At 40.7% G+C, this 17,683-nt stretch overlaps 1 protein-coding gene across 11 annotated transcripts in view; it reads left to right on the top strand.

The window, feature by feature from the left end:
• Positions 1 to 17,683, top strand: part of cacna1da (calcium channel, voltage-dependent, L type, alpha 1D subunit, a) — a 62,549-nt gene that overhangs the window by 12,869 nt on the left and 31,997 nt on the right. For 10 of the 11 annotated variants that reach the window (XM_075461084.1, XM_075461083.1, XM_075461082.1 and 7 more), the window contains exons 4-9: positions 6,586 to 6,725; positions 10,415 to 10,587; positions 11,239 to 11,391; positions 13,815 to 14,008; positions 14,372 to 14,475; positions 15,909 to 16,075. In XM_075461084.1, the coding sequence (XP_075317199.1) occupies positions 6,586 to 6,725; positions 10,415 to 10,587; positions 11,239 to 11,391; positions 13,815 to 14,008; positions 14,372 to 14,475; positions 15,909 to 16,075 (931 nt within the window). Of the gene's footprint in view, positions 1 to 6,585; positions 6,726 to 10,414; positions 10,588 to 11,238; positions 11,392 to 13,814; positions 14,009 to 14,371; positions 14,476 to 15,908; positions 16,076 to 17,683 lie in introns of those variants that run through there. The other variant, XM_075461085.1, reaches the window with a different exon arrangement.

Here is a 17,683-nt window from a genome sequence, read left to right as displayed (position 1 = left end):
AGCAGCAGAAGATGAAATCCTGTCGAGCGTATTCATGCAGAATGTGTTTGCCACTGAATTAACGGAGCGTGCATATGGTCCGTGTCGTGGGATCGGGCAGATATCTGTTTACAAGTCGTAAGCCTTTTCCTCCAAACTAGAGGATGAAACATTTCATTTTTTTTTTTTATCTCGTATCAAGGTCTAATCCTTTCAACAGGATGAACGTTTATCCCAAGATCAGTTAAATTTAACCAGAAACTTGAACCATATGGTCATGTGTTTCCACTCTCTTGTTGTCAGTCTCTGGTCTTTGGTTTCTCTGTCAAATCACTTGATTATAACGATGATTTATGCTCACTGAGGTCTTCCTGCTGACTTTGAGCCTTCATTGATTAAGAAAAAGCTTTCAGATTTATTACGAACTGTCAGCACTAGAGCTTCTCAGATTGACTGGGGTGTGATGTGCACATAGCTTTTCCTGATATGTAATAAATACATGAATTCCTCTGTATTTGCCATATGATTATATTATATATATATATATATACTGTATATATATATATATATACTGTATATATATATATTATTTTTCTTTTTAAATATTGTACTTGAATATAATTGTGTTTGGTTGACACGGTTCTAAACTCCCGTCTCTAAACCTTTTTTCTAAAAGGTTTGCAAAAAACTGCAGCCACAAATTGAGAGGCAATTTCAAAGTAATGTTCCTCGTTGTGAAATTATGAAGACTTTGAGGATTCCGCCATCTACATTATGTTATAATGAAAAAGATTAAGAGAATCTATTAGCGCAATAGATGCGGATGGAAAGCAATCTTTGGGGCCCTCGGGCAGCGCTGCATTGAGAACAGATATGATTGTGTTATGAAAATCACTGCATGGGCTCACAAACGCTTCCAGAAGCCATCCTCTGCTAACACAGTTCACCGTGCCATCCACACACGCAGGTTACATTTCTGTCGAGCAAAGAAAATGTGAAAATGATCCAGAAAAGCTGCCGTCTTCTCTGCGCCAAAGCCCATTTAAAATTGTCCTAAGGCAAACTGGAAAGCTATTGACAACTATTTAAGGATACCGAAACTAAATTGTAAAACAGGAAGTTGCGCAGTTTGAAATTGGTGACAAAAACACTGTATATTCAACTATTTAAAGGGGATTGAGAATCAAAATCGTCTTTTTCACGTTTTTGGTGTTAGTTCTGAGTCTCCCCGCTGTGGGGAGTACACACGAAGTGCCAGCAAGTGTCAGAACCTCTGTTTCAAGTACTCCCCTTTTTTGAATATCCCCCAGAAAAAGTGCCAATCCGTTTTTGTGAAAAAGTGATGTCACTTTTTCAGCAATCGCCCCCCCACACCCAAATCCACAGCCACCCCGTTTCAGACACGCCCCTTCGGCGAGAAACAGGAACTGGTGTGCCTTCCAAGGCTGTGAAAGCGGACTACGATCGTTACATATTCTTCCCCCGGAAAGCAATGTTCGCGATCAATGGCTTTTATTTATTTTTAACAGCATCCCCAGTACATACAACCGCCGTCTTTTCCTTTGCTCATTTTGCTCCTTTTTGCGCATTTCACGGAGTACAGTTTCACAAAGCTTGCACGATTCCGAGCAGGCTTCAGTCGGAATTTTGCTCAGTAGATGGTCAGTTCCGACAGGGACAGACACAGACTGCAGCGAGCTGTGCGCTCCGCTGAGAAGGTGATCGGCTGCACGTCTCCAGGACTATGGGGCGAGCAGGTCGGATCACAGCTGACCCTTCTCTATTTGCACCACTCCCCTCGGGCAGGAGGCTTCGGTCCATTCGGACCAGAACCTCCCATCACAAAAACAGTTTTTTCCCCCTTGCAGTTGGACTTATGAACACTTCATAATCACCTCGTAACCTGCCCCAGTCACTTTACCATCATTAAAATTGCACTAATGAAGCTACACTGTTGTTGCTCTGTATATTGGATACTGTGTATTGTTGTACACACCTTGTACATTTTATATTCATATATTTTTATTCTTTATTTTTTATTATTATATCCTATGTTACATGTTTGCACCTTACGCCGCAGCAAATTCCTAGTTAGTGAACACTGTTCACTAACAATGGCAATAAAACTAATTCTGATTCTGATGAGCTTTCTTTTCAGTCAGTGTATTACTCTATAGCTCTGTTTTCAGTGAGAGCAAGGGCAGCCAATCAAGCAACGGCAACCGAATAGCGCCAACACCTACCTGCATTTCATAATGAGGTTGCCAGATAAGCTCTGAAACGACGCCAATGAGGGCAAACGACGCATTCTAAACTCAGCATAGTAACAGCTGTTTCAGAGAGCCTTTTAGGGAGGTTCTGAGCCATTACAGACTTAACCAATTTTTTTTGGGCTACATATCACATCACAGAACAAGGATTAATGCCCCATTCAACCATTCTCTATCACCTTTAACCTTTTAGGTGAAACAACCCAAAAAAGGTTTCTAAAAAGTCTGTAATCTGGTGGCTGTAAAATGTGAGTTCGCTTTAGTTTGTTTTATTGATCACATCAAGTTTTAAAGGTACTGGCTCAGTACAACAGACTGAGGTAAAACCACTTTTCAGCCGCAGGAACAGTTGCTGCAGGCAGACTTCTGCCCCTCCATCTTTGCTCAGTTTAATTAATTCATTCCTCGGTTCACATGCTGGAGCCATGTTTGCATCAGAGTTAGCACAAAGATGACGCGTGCTTCACGGGCGTGGGGGCAAGGGCTGCACAGTTTGGTTTATGACGTGCACGATGCAGTAGTCATACTGCGGGGTGCAGCTGCCACAACATAACCGGTTTGTTTGAGCCTTCAAATGTGCACCTCTGTGCTTTTTACAATGAGTGCAGCATGATCCTAAACATGAATAAATTAAATGAAATCTAACATGACACGTTGCTGACTTGGGTCTGTGTTGATAGAAGAGTTTTATATGGACACTGTGCAGTCGTATCCTAGTGAGTTAATAAGTGAAGTAAACGACCTAATTTCCCCTCCACACATCAGTTCGGGGCTGCTGTCGTTTTTGTTGGGCTCAAACGAAAATAAAGCATTTATTTAAAAAAATTCTCCGGGGTAATTTTTTTCTCTTGGCTTTTTAAAAACATCTGTCTATCTAGTGATTAATCCTTTCCAAAAAAAATACGGTGTGTTCAAGTCATTCTTGTCATTTTTCCAGATTTGGGATTTTTTTTCTTCCAGCGTTGTGCGTCTGTGGACTCGACTCTGTCTGAACCTTTTGTTGGTCGTATTACGATCAAAGCGAGCCTCACTGGCCTCATTTAATATGCATTAAAGACGCACAGACACGTGTTCTCTTCATGCTACAAAAAATGGAGTTTTCACTGCAGTATGCTTGTTTTGTTCCGTAGTGACCTATTAAACAATTTGAGCTCAACCTCATTTTAAGCAAAACTTGGGGGAATTAGAAGAAGTTGTGCTTTTAAATTCTAAATGAATGATAACTAAATATAAATAGATAAATAGAAAACACTGATTGTTTTGACTGAAAACCTGCTCATGTCATGCTCACCTGTGTTCGGAGTGAAATAAGACTGTTTTTTTGTTTTTCTTGTTCTAAATATGTCGTTATGGTTCGTGCCAGTATTCCTCTTCTCTTTTAAGGAAGCTATAGTTAGTTTTTTACTTGAATGCTAGATCTAAGTCTCTCCAAATTGGTGCTATAATTTGAGGACGAGCTCGTCATTTTATGTCTGTTTTTCTGTTCCTTACAATAATGTACAAAGTTAGATGACAGCGATGGTGTCTGGGTGAAGATGAGTTGCAACTTACAGATGTTGGGGACACGCCACTCCGGACTGTTAATGGGCTTGCATTACTGCTATCGGCCTGGCTCAGTCATATGGCAAATTATGCAGGAGAGTGCATGGTTCAGCGGGTTAGCGGCATCATATGTCATATGGTGAACTGATCAGCTGCGAGAGTAACTGAGTTGTGCCTGTAGATGTGAACACTCCCCCTGTGGCGCATGAAGTCCAGTTGGGGCTGTTGCTGTGGGGTTCCAGGGAGGACGTGTGACATGTGTCCCTTCCCATGAAGGAACATGTTTGCTGTTTTTAAGATGCATGAACTGTGTGAGAGAAGGAAACATACAGTATTACAGTAGGTCTCTTTACAGCACAAACAAACTTAGATGAGTCAGAGATATTTATGGTCATCCCCAAAGGCCTCTTTCTGTCTTCTTCTCTTGTTGTCTCTCACATTTTCTATTGCCGCTAACACCCTAGCCTGCCGATGAATGAGTACAATTCAGCTTAACAGAAGGAAATGGTTATCATTTACTATTTTATTCAACACGCCTTGTTGGAGGTGGGCATTAGCATAAAGTCACTACAGATTGAAAAGCTAAAATTGCTCAGATGATGTTTTTTTCCATTTTTACAAACATTGCTCATTTACTGCTGTGCACACAGGATAATCTGCTGCCAATAATATCATGGGAAACTCCCATTCTTGTACGGCCATATCACGACACTTCTGTGGCTGCAGCTGAAAGACACGCTTTTGTTTTAATGCTTATTTTCTTGTTAAACACCACTAGCACCAGTCTTTTTTTCTTTAGATATGCCTCTGAAATTGTTCACTCGTCTCTCTCTCTCTCTCTCTCTGTTACTTTCTCTCCATCCTTGGATGAATCGTTCTGTTCTCTCTACTCCCTGCAGCACGAGGTTGCTCTGTCACAGATTCAGCAGCCTTGAGCTTAACTCAACCTTTTACTTCATAACAAAGAGGCCCATGTCTCTTTTTCTGGGCTAAGTGCTTCACACAATCTGCAGTTAACTGTTGGGAAAACTGCACTGCTCCTGCATTTATTGTGTCCGCAGAGATCATAGAGCAGAAATGCTCCCCCCGGGCGGCAGAGGTTATTATCTGTGTGATAATGTGCGCGTATGCTTTTGCCTGCATTGTGTTTCCTGGCCTAAATGTTGAAGTCCTCTCCGTAATGTGTCTAGTGTGTTTTTGTACTGATGGAAACATATGTTGAATACCAGCCTGTGCACAGAATCTACACTGACCCACCTCATGAATAAGCAATGAGAGCGTTTCTCTCTGATCTCAAGGGACATCCCAGGACAGTCCTAAATAAGCTGAGTCACCTATGGTGTATCCACCTCCACTTTCTTACATATCTTGTGGGACTAAAACGCACACGCCAGCTTTGTCCGGCCATGTGTGCCTCTGCTGTCAGCTTCACTCTCAGCCGACCTCAACCTGATGGCTCAATGTTCCCGTGTTCCCTCTGTCTTTGAAACAACCGGAGAAAAGAGCACAACTGAGTTACATCATGTTTCTAATCTCCATCATACCCTCTGAAAAGCACTGATTATCCAAGCCATTTTATTCAGTGTGTGTTTGTGCACGTTTGCTCTTTTTTTTTTTAACCTATGCTCCTCTCTGATATATTCATGCCTTGAGAGCTCTCCACCTCTCTTGTTTTTCAACCTAGAGAATAAGTTTTCATAATTTTCATCCCTTTTATATTTTTTTGTGGTCTACCAGCCCTTTCTTCCTCCACACTGATGCATAATGGCCACAACTGTACCTTCTTTTTTATATATTCAGACAAGATTAATAGTATTTTATATCTATATATATATATATATATATATATATATATATATATTTATATATCTGTGGCTCCTTTTAGGATCATGAATACAGAAACTATCTATTTATTTCCTTCAATGGAAGTTTAGAAGAAATTTCACGATAACTGCAATGTGAAGAAAACTGACATATGACACAGATAAATTGTATAGTGAAGCGATTTAAACGTGAGGGAGTATGTGTAACCAGTGATAAACAGTTTAATCAGCTGATTAAGAACCGTTTGTCTGTGTGATTGTTGTGGAACAAAGTTTTCGGTTAGATTTATTTTGTTGATACAGTTTTTGCAAGGCTGTGAAGTGACTGTAATAACCGCTGCATCACCGCACGCCATGATACAAGATGTTTATTTAGGTCCAGAAATGTTGTCTACTTCATTTTTATGAGATTTTATTATATTGATCAGATGAAATGCGAAAAAGGAGAGTGATGTGCTGCTCTCTAAATAACCAGCATCAGTATCAGAATCACTTAAAAACACACATCAGGCCACCACTATATGTAATGTGTTGATGTAATCATATCAGCCAGGCGGAGCTTTATGTTATTACGGCACTAAAAATACCAGCACGCATCTTTTTGAGCCTTAATCAGGTGTTTTGAAAGGTCCTAGACTGTAGGTTAATTCATAAACTAACTGTAATGTTGAGCAGCTAAAGCAACAACAACACAAAAAAAAGCATTAACCATTTTATTTGATGAAGCTGTTCATAATGTAAAGTGTTTCCCAATTAGGAGAGTAGGTTCTGGACTTATTTCTATCATTGTTATCCAGCTGAGCTGGATTAGATTCATTTTCTTGATCAGCTTATTGTGTCTCTAATGCTCTTTATGCCCGTGTGTGTGTTGCTTACCCACAACACTGCACTGTACTAATGAAATGCTCGTGTTTTCTTAGAATTGTGCACCATTGTTGCAGTTTCGCAAATTTTCATTTGTGTGTTTTCAGGAAACAGTTGAATATGCCTTCCTCATCATCTTCACAATCGAGACCTTTCTGAAGATCATTGCTTATGGTTTGGTGATGCACCAGAATGCGTATGTGAGAAACGGCTGGAACATGCTGGATTTTGTCATCGTGGTAATAGGGTAAGTCCTCAAGTTGACTCTGCTGTGCTGCTGTAGACGGCGCGGTGCTAACTGATTGTACACCAGGTCACAAGGCCTTGTTATTTTCAGTCTGATTTTAGGATTTGCACCTTGATCTCAGTTTGACAGTTTACAGTACTTGCGAGAGAAGTTAAAGCTGCTTAAGCATTTGCTCCATGTGGCCAAGTGCTAATAGAGACCCTCTTGCACCCACAGCATATGACCCAGAAAAGACAGAGAGAATAAATCAGAGCTTTACCACCACTGGAGTGAGTCACCATCTCTCCATACTTCATCACTTCTCCAATTCTCCCTCCCATCTTTCCCTCTTCTCTCACTGACTGTCTTTCAGTCACTCTTTGCCATCCTGCTCTGCTTTGTCTCTGCAGCTCGTCCTCATTACTACCCCCTTCCATTTTCACATTTCAGATGGTTGGCGCTGTGCACATCCCCACCTCACTCTGCCCTCATTCCTGTCTCCTGCAAACACTCGTCTTGTTATCTTCATCCGCATAGCAGCTTTTCTGTTTTTCTCCTCTCTCGTCCCTCCTTCCTGTCTCCCCTCCCTCCATCTCTCCCCTAATACACACAGTCCAGTGGGTAGCTGGGTCAGATCTCTGTCAGTGTGCCGCATGCAGGGTTGATCTGCCATCCAGTCAAATGCAAAGAAGGCTGCCCGTGCCACGAAGAGTGGCTGTTGCTGATAAATCACTGAAACGACACACTAAGATAATCCTGCTAGTATCTGATGCCGGAGGTGCAGTCCACTGTTCCACGGGCTTCAGTGCATTCGTGTAGCTCATATTTACAGATTACAGTTGGTCGTTTAATGGCTCAGTGGCTTTTTGTGTTCTGTGCTTTATTAAAGGCTAGGTAAAAAAACAAAATTAGTTGTTTGAAAATGTTTTTATTGTTAATTAGGCCATGTAAATGTAGTGTAGCTTAAAGTAAATGGGAGAAATCACGGGGAAAAGAAAACTGCAAAAAGCAACAATAATCAATAGTTTTTAATAAAAAAGAAATTATATATGTTGCGCCAAGACATAATTTTTTATGACAAACTCACAAAAAAGGGATCACTGATGTCTGAATAGTTACCTTCGGCTCCTCCTCCTGCACCGCTCCTGACTTCATTTGGTCACAGCAGAGAGACAAAGTTAGTTAGGCAAATATTTAAGATGACCAAAACACAGTGCAGCCAAAAGAGAATAATAATCAGGAAGAGCTGAAACAAGACTGGCAAGACAACATCAGCGTATAAGTTGACGTCAGAGCCCAGTATGGCCAGTAAACATGATGTAAAAAAGATATGTACGTTTGTTCTGTTTTCCAAAAACGTAAAAACTTGTGAGGTCGAAATCTTATGTTTGGAGAGTGTAAGATGGCATCGAAACTCCTCTTTGTTTTTCTGTTGCAGGATCCATGTAACAAGAGCTACGACCCGTAAATAGTAAAATGTGTATCCCCCTTACCACATACCTAACCATATGTCTTAATATGAATTCTAACCTGTAGTTTTAACCCTAAAAATCATTTGATGAGAGTAAAGTGGAAAAGTGAAAGTACTGTTGGAAACATTGTGTAAGACAGGTCTCAAACTGAGATGTCCGTGATGGGTGTCAGTGAAGGAAAGTCGCTGATCAACCGTCCTTCCACTGTATAAGCATTTGTAGGCAAACCAACGGCGTTGAACATGCGGAGCATCACTTAGTGAAAAGTTTACGTCTTGCAAGATGTATCGAGATGTCAAAGCATCAATATTATCACATAGCAGGATGTCAACTGCGTTTCTGTAGAGAAATGAACAATAAATCATAATAACTTACATTCTGGACCAAGGTAGCTTCTGTTATCCTGTTGTAAAACAACTTTGCGCACATCAGTGTTAAGCTGTTTTATTTATATTTTTTACAGACTGTTTAAAAAGATTTAAAAAGTGTTTTCTATATTTCTTATAGATCAATTAAACAGTTTTTGTTCCTTAAGCTATCCACCCTTTCTCAACTATGATGCTGTCAAATGTTGCTTCGTTCATAAGAACAAGATTCGTTTGAATATTCTCAATGCATTGATTTTTGAAAATAATTGCATGAGAATTGTATTGGAGCATGCAGCCGTGCTAGAGGACAGCGCTGCCTTGTGATTTGTTGCTTGTTGGCTTAATACTTGTTAAGCCAGTGGAATGGCTCTGTGAATAACGTGCGAAGACAGCGGGAAATCTGAGAGACCTGCTGAGTATTGGCTCGTCTAAGCTTTGTTCAATAAAAAAAGTTGCCGATATGTGATGGAGGGGTTTCTTTCGAGCACGACCGGCTGACTAATGAAACCCCCAGTGGCTGGCAGTCAGTCTTACTGCAGTGACTCAGTAGAACATAAGTCGGAGCAGACTGTGCTTTATGGCCATCAGAACTCCTTCCAGCCCATATCGGTAGCTTCATTCACCGCTTTTAGTCCACAGCTTTGATGTGATGAGTTGAGATGATTTTTCCCTCCTGGCTAGGTGAGGAATGTCTGACTAACTATAATAAGGTGTCCTCTTTAATGGGGAGAAATTTGTTCACTGTCGATTCCACTTTGTGACCACAGTAGGAGGCGGTTCTTGTAAGGCAGCTCTCTCTTGTATAGGTTCTGTTTATCTACACAACAGATATATGTGGGCATTGAGGTGTCGAGGTGCTGTTATGTTTTGCTGCATTTTTAGCATTGCCCCTGGCGTGAGAGCTTTTTGTACAACTAGCTGTTCACACACTGTACACACTAGCATGTGTATAGCTGATAAGGACAGAAGAAAAAATTGTATTATTTTCAGGTGTTAAAGAACTACGTATAACTGGAACCTGGCAGTACAAATGCTTAATTAGCAGCATTCCATCAGATTAGAGCTGCAACTAACGACTATTTTAATAGTCGACTCGTCACCGACTATTGAAACGATTTGTCGACTAATCGGATCATTTTTTTCTTCTTCTTAAATTTAGAATGAATTTGCTTTAATTATGTGGCAAATTACAATAAACACAAGAAACATGGGTACTTCAATCTTTTATTCAACTTTGCGAAAACAAAACGTATTGGCTTGAATGTTACTTGAATCTTACCGAGGCGAGTCAGACTCCGTTTCGTTCAACTGCCCGACGTGCTTTCTATTTAAATGTTCGTGCATCACCGAGTTGCAAGTAATCTTTTTATTCGCCGTATCCAGGCTAAAATGCTCCCAAACTTTAGAAGATTTTGGTACGTGTCGCTAATGTGTTGGACGCCGCCATTTCTGTGTACGTTATCGCTCGACAGAGAGTCGCTATTGTGCATGTGCGACTCTCGGCAGAGATAGTAATTAAGTAAGATGCCTCACTCTTTTGGAAAAACACGTCTGGCAACAATTGTCGACAATGGAATTCATTGTCGACTATTTCTATTATCGATTATTGCCGACAACGTTTATGTTTATGCATTTGGCTGACGCTATTATCCAGAGCGACTTACAGGTAGGTAGGTAGGGCCTTGCCTAAGGACCTGGGGATATGAACCCAGGTCACCCACATGAAAGGTGGAAATCTTACCACTACACTATCCACTACTACACAATCTTACTACTACACTAACGTCGACGAATTGTTGCAGCCCTATATCAGATCAATAATTAGTGAGAAGTTATCAATTTATCTAACTGTGTCTTTGTTTTCTAACAGACTCTTCAGTGTTGTGTTGGAGCTTTTGACCAAAGATGAGAAGGCAGATGGCGAGGAAGAAGCTGAGCATCTGACGATGCATGGGCACGCGGGTAAATCAGGTGGATTCGATGTTAAAGCCCTTCGAGCCTTCCGTGTGTTGCGACCCCTGAGGCTGGTCTCAGGAGTACCCAGTAAGTAGTTAAAACTTTTGCGCTGCCCACACAGAAAGCCCATGTTATGAGCGTCACTCAATGCATTTGCTACTTATTATCCTTAGTTATCGTGCAATTATCCAACTCTATATTCCCAGTACAATAAAAAAAAAGAATGTGAACGATTGCATGGCGAGTCCAGATGGTCCAGTTGAAGCCCCGTGGGGACTGTTTACCTAAAACAATCATTCAGCGTATATGCCAGCACCTCAGGGACCAACGCTCTGGGTGTGAACACAATGAACAAACTTAAAAGTAAACATGTCTGACATGCATGTGGAAGATAAATTGTGAGAAGTATCTAAATTCCTTTATAACAGTCAGACAAAAGTGAGTAACCTTTTTTTCGCCTTGGAAAAATCCCAGCTCACATAATCTGTGTTCACATATGTAATGCAAACAATCAAGTCTTGCTTTATTTGTATTATGAGCTCTCTCTGCATCACTGTACTGTAGGGCTGAACTCTTTATGGTCTGGCGCCACATGTGGGATTTTTCTTTTTTGGTAGATTTGCAGGAAGAGAGGCCAGAGGAGCTTAATGTTTGTAACAGTATTTTCTTGTCCATTCAGCCACTCAAAGTAGAGCTTGGCTTCCCTGGTGTAATGTGTTGATTTTCCTCTTTGTTTAGGTTTACAGGTGGTGTTGAACTCCATCATTAAAGCCATGGTCCCTCTCCTGCACATTGCCCTCCTGGTCTTGTTTGTCATCATCATCTATGCTATTATCGGCCTGGAGCTTTTCATCGGTAAAATGCATGCGTCCTGCTTTATACCTGGTTCAGGTAAGTGCTCCTGACTGTCTTTTGCACATAAAAGCAATTCCACTTTTTATTCAAAATGTTTATTTGTCTTTTTTATGTCAGCGTTGCCTCACTTTGAAAATACGATTCACAGTGTTGTTTTTTCTCAGGAATTCATCATGACAGGCATTGTGTTTCCCCCTAGAACTCTGATTTAAAGAGGACCTATTTTGCTTTTCATTATGTCCTCTCATATAGATATAATGTTCCAATATTTTCAAAGATTATATTCCAACAACCCCAAATCAGAAAAGTTTGCGATAACAGTGGTTCTTTTGCAGTCAGCATGAACCCAAGTTGTTTCATGTTTTGTCTCGCTGACAGTTCCTTAAACTGGTTAATATACACAAATTTGTGCTTTTCAGATCAGGTGCTCACTTTGTTTTGGAATGTTTTTCAGGCCTCAAATGCAGAAATAATGAATGTTTAACAAATAAAATGAAGTTGACGAGACCAAGCACAAAGTGCTTTTGGTTGGTACGATGTCCAATAAATAAAAGCCCACGTAAATGTAGGAATTTCTGCATTTTATTTGTATCTTTTATACCCGCCCAACTTGTTCTGATTTGGGGTTGTTTCACTTTCTGATAACGAGGTAAACGTCTTTGAAATGCCTCAGTTGGCGTTTTTTTCGACTTTGGCGACGAGCCGGTGTCAGCTCGTCACACATTCCTTTGTACAGTCATCCGCTCGAGCGCACCCACACAGACGTATGGAAAATGCACGTGCTCTGGCAATACAGCCCATATGAGTAGTTTTATTGGTGTTTATTACACTTCAACCCACAACATCCCAAAAGCGCTGGGAGACACCATTCAGGTGTTTGACTGCAGCACAACAAAATTGTGTTTGTCACATTATCATCGGTACTTCCTGATGCCGTGATGGGGGATTTCTTACAGGAGTACATTTTAACAGGAACATACATAGAAGCATGTTTACATCCAGTTTATAAATGACCGACTAAATTTGCCACAGAATAAGCAGGTATTAAGATTAAGATTAAGATCAGATTAAGATCAGATTTATTGTCATGCATACATGCATACACACGAAATTGGTCCTCCGCTTTTAAGCCATCCAGGTTGGCACCTGTTGACACACACATGCACAGGGTCACACACTCATAGAGACCGGAACATGAACATGCACCGCTGGATGTGAGGCCATGTGAGGCCATTTCTCATTACGAATGTGAAATTAGTCTTGCGAGCGAGCGCAACGACATTGTAACGTAGATGATGCCAAAAATGGCATTTAATGAGAAAAATCCTATGCACAGGATTTTATTGATCGACATAGGATTTTTCAAATGAGAACCGATTCGAGATTGGAAAATTGATTTTTCAAACCCAGCTCTGGTTTTTGGTAGGAACTTTCTTCAGACTGTCAAGGGCCTGCGTAACGAGGCAGTAAAACAATGATGAATGGCAATGATGATAATAGTAAACCATGCAAAGCTGCCCTAGTCAAGTATTAAGCCTAATTGGCCCCTCTTTTATCAATGGGTCCCTCAAATGGGGAATCAGTGCAGTTTTACTTGCAAACACACATGGCAGCAAGAAAAGGAAAAACAAAGCTAACATAGAGATCAAGAGATATTCCACTACAACGAAACACACTGTGTTCCGTATCCTGCGTCAGTAAAAGATGTGATATCAGAGAAATGTGACAGCAGCTCCACCCGCAATAAAAGCACTACGTCATACCCTATGACTGATAACTTACCGTGCATTAACTTCTTAGACTGCTGCCACTGATTCATCTGGGTGTATGTACTATTTTTACAGTTTATGTAACTAAATTGTTAAGTCCAAACATGCAGATGAGGCCCCCTCCAAACAACCTTAAGTAAAGCTGACGGGTTGTTATGGGCAGTGAAAGAAGGAAAGAAAAATGTTTCAAATCTGTGTTTCTGTGAAATGACGCACGATTTGTTCTGTTTGTTCAATTCAGACTCGTTGAAAGTTGGATGTCATTGTAAAACCGGACACACAGCTGCCCTGACATGATATTTTCAAATGAGATATCATGCGGCTAAAGGTTTACAAGCTACTGCTTTGCTATGGTGGTTACGCTTAGTAGTTTCTACGATTATAGAATTTAGAATTTAGTTTTTTACTTGAAATGTAACTATTTACATGTACTGTAGCGGAGTAGAAAATGAACAGTTTTCCTCTTAAGCATAGTGGAAAAGCTGTGTAATGTTGAAATTAAAATGCATGAGGAGCGTACTTATATACCCTCTGCTTTCACACAAAGTGGGAGGAAATGGTGAGGTTAGAAAACAGTCTGTCAGACTTCTTTTTTTTTTTTTTGCAGGTTCAAAGATTTTAAATGGATTTTTAAATGGAGTACTTTTCAATGACATAAGGAGTCTCATGACTTAAAGCCTCTCCCCGTAGATGCGATAGCAGAAGAGGAGCCAGCTCCATGTGCAATCTCAGGGCATGGGCGCCAATGCTCCAACGGCACAGAGTGCAGGGAAGGCTGGCAGGGTCCCAACGGGGGCATCACCAACTTTGACAACTTTCTGTTTGCCATGCTGACGGTGTTTCAGTGCATCACCATGGAGGGCTGGACGGATGTGCTGTACTGGGTGAGACTGACTCTTTCCATAACCTGTGACAGACACATGCCTTCAGCTTCAACGTGTCCTACGATCAGACACACAGCAGTAATGTGACTGACAATGTGATGATGAAGCTGCTGATAATTTCCTCGGGCAGCTCTTATCATTCAGACATGATTGATTGTCTAAATGACGCAACGGATTCATCAACTCTTTCAACATAATGATGCTGTTCTGTCACTACCAGCATTCTTATAAGACCTCTGTTTTTCTGAAGAAACTGCACTTGTGTTCTGTTCATCTTTTCTGACTACTTCTGTCTTTTACTCCCCGTTTCTTCCCCTGTTTCCTCTCTTTTCCTTCCTCTGTGACATCTGCTCGCTTCTCCAGATGAATGATGCTATGGGTCTTGAGCTTCCATGGGTGTACTTTGTCAGTCTTGTGATCTTCGGCTCCTTTTTCGTTCTTAACCTGGTTTTGGGTGTGTTGAGCGGGTAAGAAGCTTCTTCTCTTTGAGGACAGAGACTTTCTGCTTGGTTTGCAGGCCGAAGGTTCTCTGTTTGTTTCCATGTTTGTGTCTGTTAACGTCTACTCTTGACTCCTGTAGGTGAATGATGCCATTGGATGGGAAACCCCGTGGATTTATTTTGTCAGCCTGATCATATTGGGCTCCTTTTTCGTGTTAAACCTTGTGTTAGGTGTGCTAAGTGGGTAAGAGGCAACTTGTGCAGTGGTTTTGGTGTGAAGAGTGCAAAGCGTGCTTTTTGTATTTGGGGAAACAGTGGTAGCCTACAAATGTGTATATGTCAGGCTGCATTAAATGTTAGCCACGCAAACACACAGATCCTGAAAAGTCTTGAAGCAAACATTTTGAGATGATAAACCTGCATCTAGATTGTCTTAAGTTGAAATTTTTAAACCAAATTATTCCCTCTTTTTGTTTGACTTCGGATGTTAAACTATCACATCTTCACCACGGCATCTGCAAAGTGAACGTTTTCTCCCCCAGCTCATCCCCAACCCACCCAACCTCCTGAGAGAGAAATAATCTTATTCCTCGCCCTTCACTCCCTCTGTGCGCCTAAGCTCCCTCAAACCCCAGTTTGCTTTCCCAGCTCTGTTTAGTGGGGGTGGGATGTTACAGCAGAATTAACTGTGGATGGTTGACCAGAAGGAAAGGCTGTTTTTATCTATTTATTCAGACGCCAACAAAGTTCACGGAACCATCGCAAATCAGGCGTTATTGCTGGCCCTGCCGGCTGCTTTTAATTGACATCGTGTATCAACGTCAGTTATCTTAATTCACTTTTACCACCTCTGCTGTGCAGGCTTTTAACCGCTTTTTTTTATCACATATATTCAAATCACCAGAAAGTGATACATTTCTCATTTATTTGAATTTAGCATTTTAGCAGCTTGAATATATATATATATATATTTTCCTTATGAATAACCGTTTCCCATATTGAAGCTTCTAAACTCGTCTTCTTATATTACCAATAAATTGTGATTTTGAGCAAACTTTGCATGCCTCTATGAAAGCATCTGTCTCCCTAAATTGCCTTTCCTGTTTGATTAAGATGCTTGCCTGAAGGATAAGCTACTGTACTGTTTGGCTCTATTTATAGAATCGTGTTGTTTCTCAAAGGTGTACATCTCCCTCCAGTGGCTAGAGTTCAGAAAAACGCACAGTACATTGAAAAATTTCAAATGAATTAAGCACCTTTATAGAATACAGTATGAACAGAGAGAATAGACAGGTAATCATGCACAGGATATTTTTGTTCAGTGAAGAAATATATTTATATTTTTATTTAGGGTGAAACAGTTTGCTTCCTGTTTGCTGTGAATTTCCCTTGTGCATGTTTGTGGTGATTTATAAACCTCTGATAATTTACGTGGGTTTTCTTTTTTCCTTCAACCCCAGAGAGTTCTCCAAGGAAAGAGAGAAGGCCAAAGCTCGTGGAGACTTCCAGAAGCTGCGTGAGAAGCAGCAGCTCGAGGAGGACCTGAAGGGCTACCTGGACTGGATCACTCAGGCTGAAGACATCGACCCTGACAACGAGGACGAGGCCGACGAGAGCAAGCGTAACCGTAAGCATCCACCTCCACCCTCTTGTCTCTGTCAAGTGGTCCAGAGCAAAGCGAGTGACACAGTTCCTGCGTTATCAAGGAAATAATCCAGCAGTGTTTGTCATTGTTGGCTTTTTGTTATTTCTGCAGCAATAATTGGAAAAGCTTTTCAAGGTGACCAAGAGAGCTCATGCAAGCTGATGCAAACATTCGCCACACAAATAAATCCAAGGACACACAGACAACACAAAGAAGTGACTGATGAGGCTGAAACACACTAGGGACACTTTTGTCACTTTTACCGTTACTGTATAAGATGGAGACTGTTCAGCGGATACATCCTACATCTGTTGCATTAACAGTGTACATTTTGACATATTGTTGAAATGGTTGGGTGATACCGTGTAAAGACTAACAGAAAGTTACATACGTCTGGAATTATATCTCAAAAAGATACAGCAAGAGTAGTCGATCTGAAAATCCTTTTAGTCACTTTGTATCTGCCTGAATGTGTTTCCAGAAACATTTTTAACTGTTTGTGCTATTTACAATATTTTCCAGCATTTTTAGGTCACAATTCGCAGCGCTGTCATCTACACGCATATGATTAGTGTATTTGTATCACACATATTATCTATCGATGATGATTCTTTTTACTGATTTTGCTTGTGTGAGGTCCTCTTAACACGTTGCCGCGTTGACAGCCATTTAAACTTTAGGCATCTGGGGCATCTGTTTTCTGCTGCAGTCATATTTTGTGAAAAGAAAAATAAGTAGGCTACACTGGTTTTAAACTAAAATATCATTCAGGAGAAATGTTTAGTCTTTAACTCCGGTTAAAACAGATCTTGTCCCTGTATTACTGCTTCTGTTTGGGTGCAAAGTGTTCTATTTCTCCTGTTGCCCCAGATAGCTGGTCAATTATGTTCACACATTTAGCACAGATACAGAGGGCATTAATTAGGAAAAAGAGAATATAATCTAAAAAATGCATACTGCACAGGAAGAAATCCAGCTGAGGATTTCAACAGAACAAGCAGCAGTATAACTCAATTCATGCAGATTTCAGATCTTAAACTGTTTTTTGCATGCAATCACTAAGTGAAGCGGAAGTAGACAAGCAGGTTGATCAAACATGCTGCAATAAAAATGTAAAAAAAATAAAGATTTGGAAACAGCAGATCAGTTGGAAAATAAGTATTGGCATGTACTGAAAATGTCAGTATAGCTAGAAAAATAACATGACTATGAAACCATGCAAAGGCCCACAGTAAACACGCTAACAAGCACGCGGGGATACGTAAGCTCATGTGGACACAAAGGCATGTTTGGATGAAGGAATTAAGAGTCTCTGGAGGTGTTCCATATTAAAATATGAAAAGTGTTTGAAGATGAATGTTTAAACTGAGCTCATCTGAACACTTGGTGTATGTTCCTGATGGAAGTGGGGCGTGCTGTAAATACCACTGGAGTTTATCTGAGAAAGGAAAAAAAATTGCTTGAGCAGCGAAAAAAATAAATAAAAATCTCCTAATCCAAATCCTCTTGATATGAACATCACAGGTGATACAGAACAGACAAACCTGCGACCGCTTCACCTTACAGTTTTTACGTTGGATCTCACTGTCT

This window comes from Odontesthes bonariensis, chromosome 3 (genome assembly GCF_027942865.1).
Source record: "Odontesthes bonariensis isolate fOdoBon6 chromosome 3, fOdoBon6.hap1, whole genome shotgun sequence".
Lineage (NCBI taxonomy): Eukaryota > Metazoa > Chordata > Actinopteri > Atheriniformes > Atherinopsidae > Odontesthes > Odontesthes bonariensis.
Note: the sequence above shows the minus strand (reverse complement) of the source record. Positions and strands in the feature narration are given on the sequence as shown.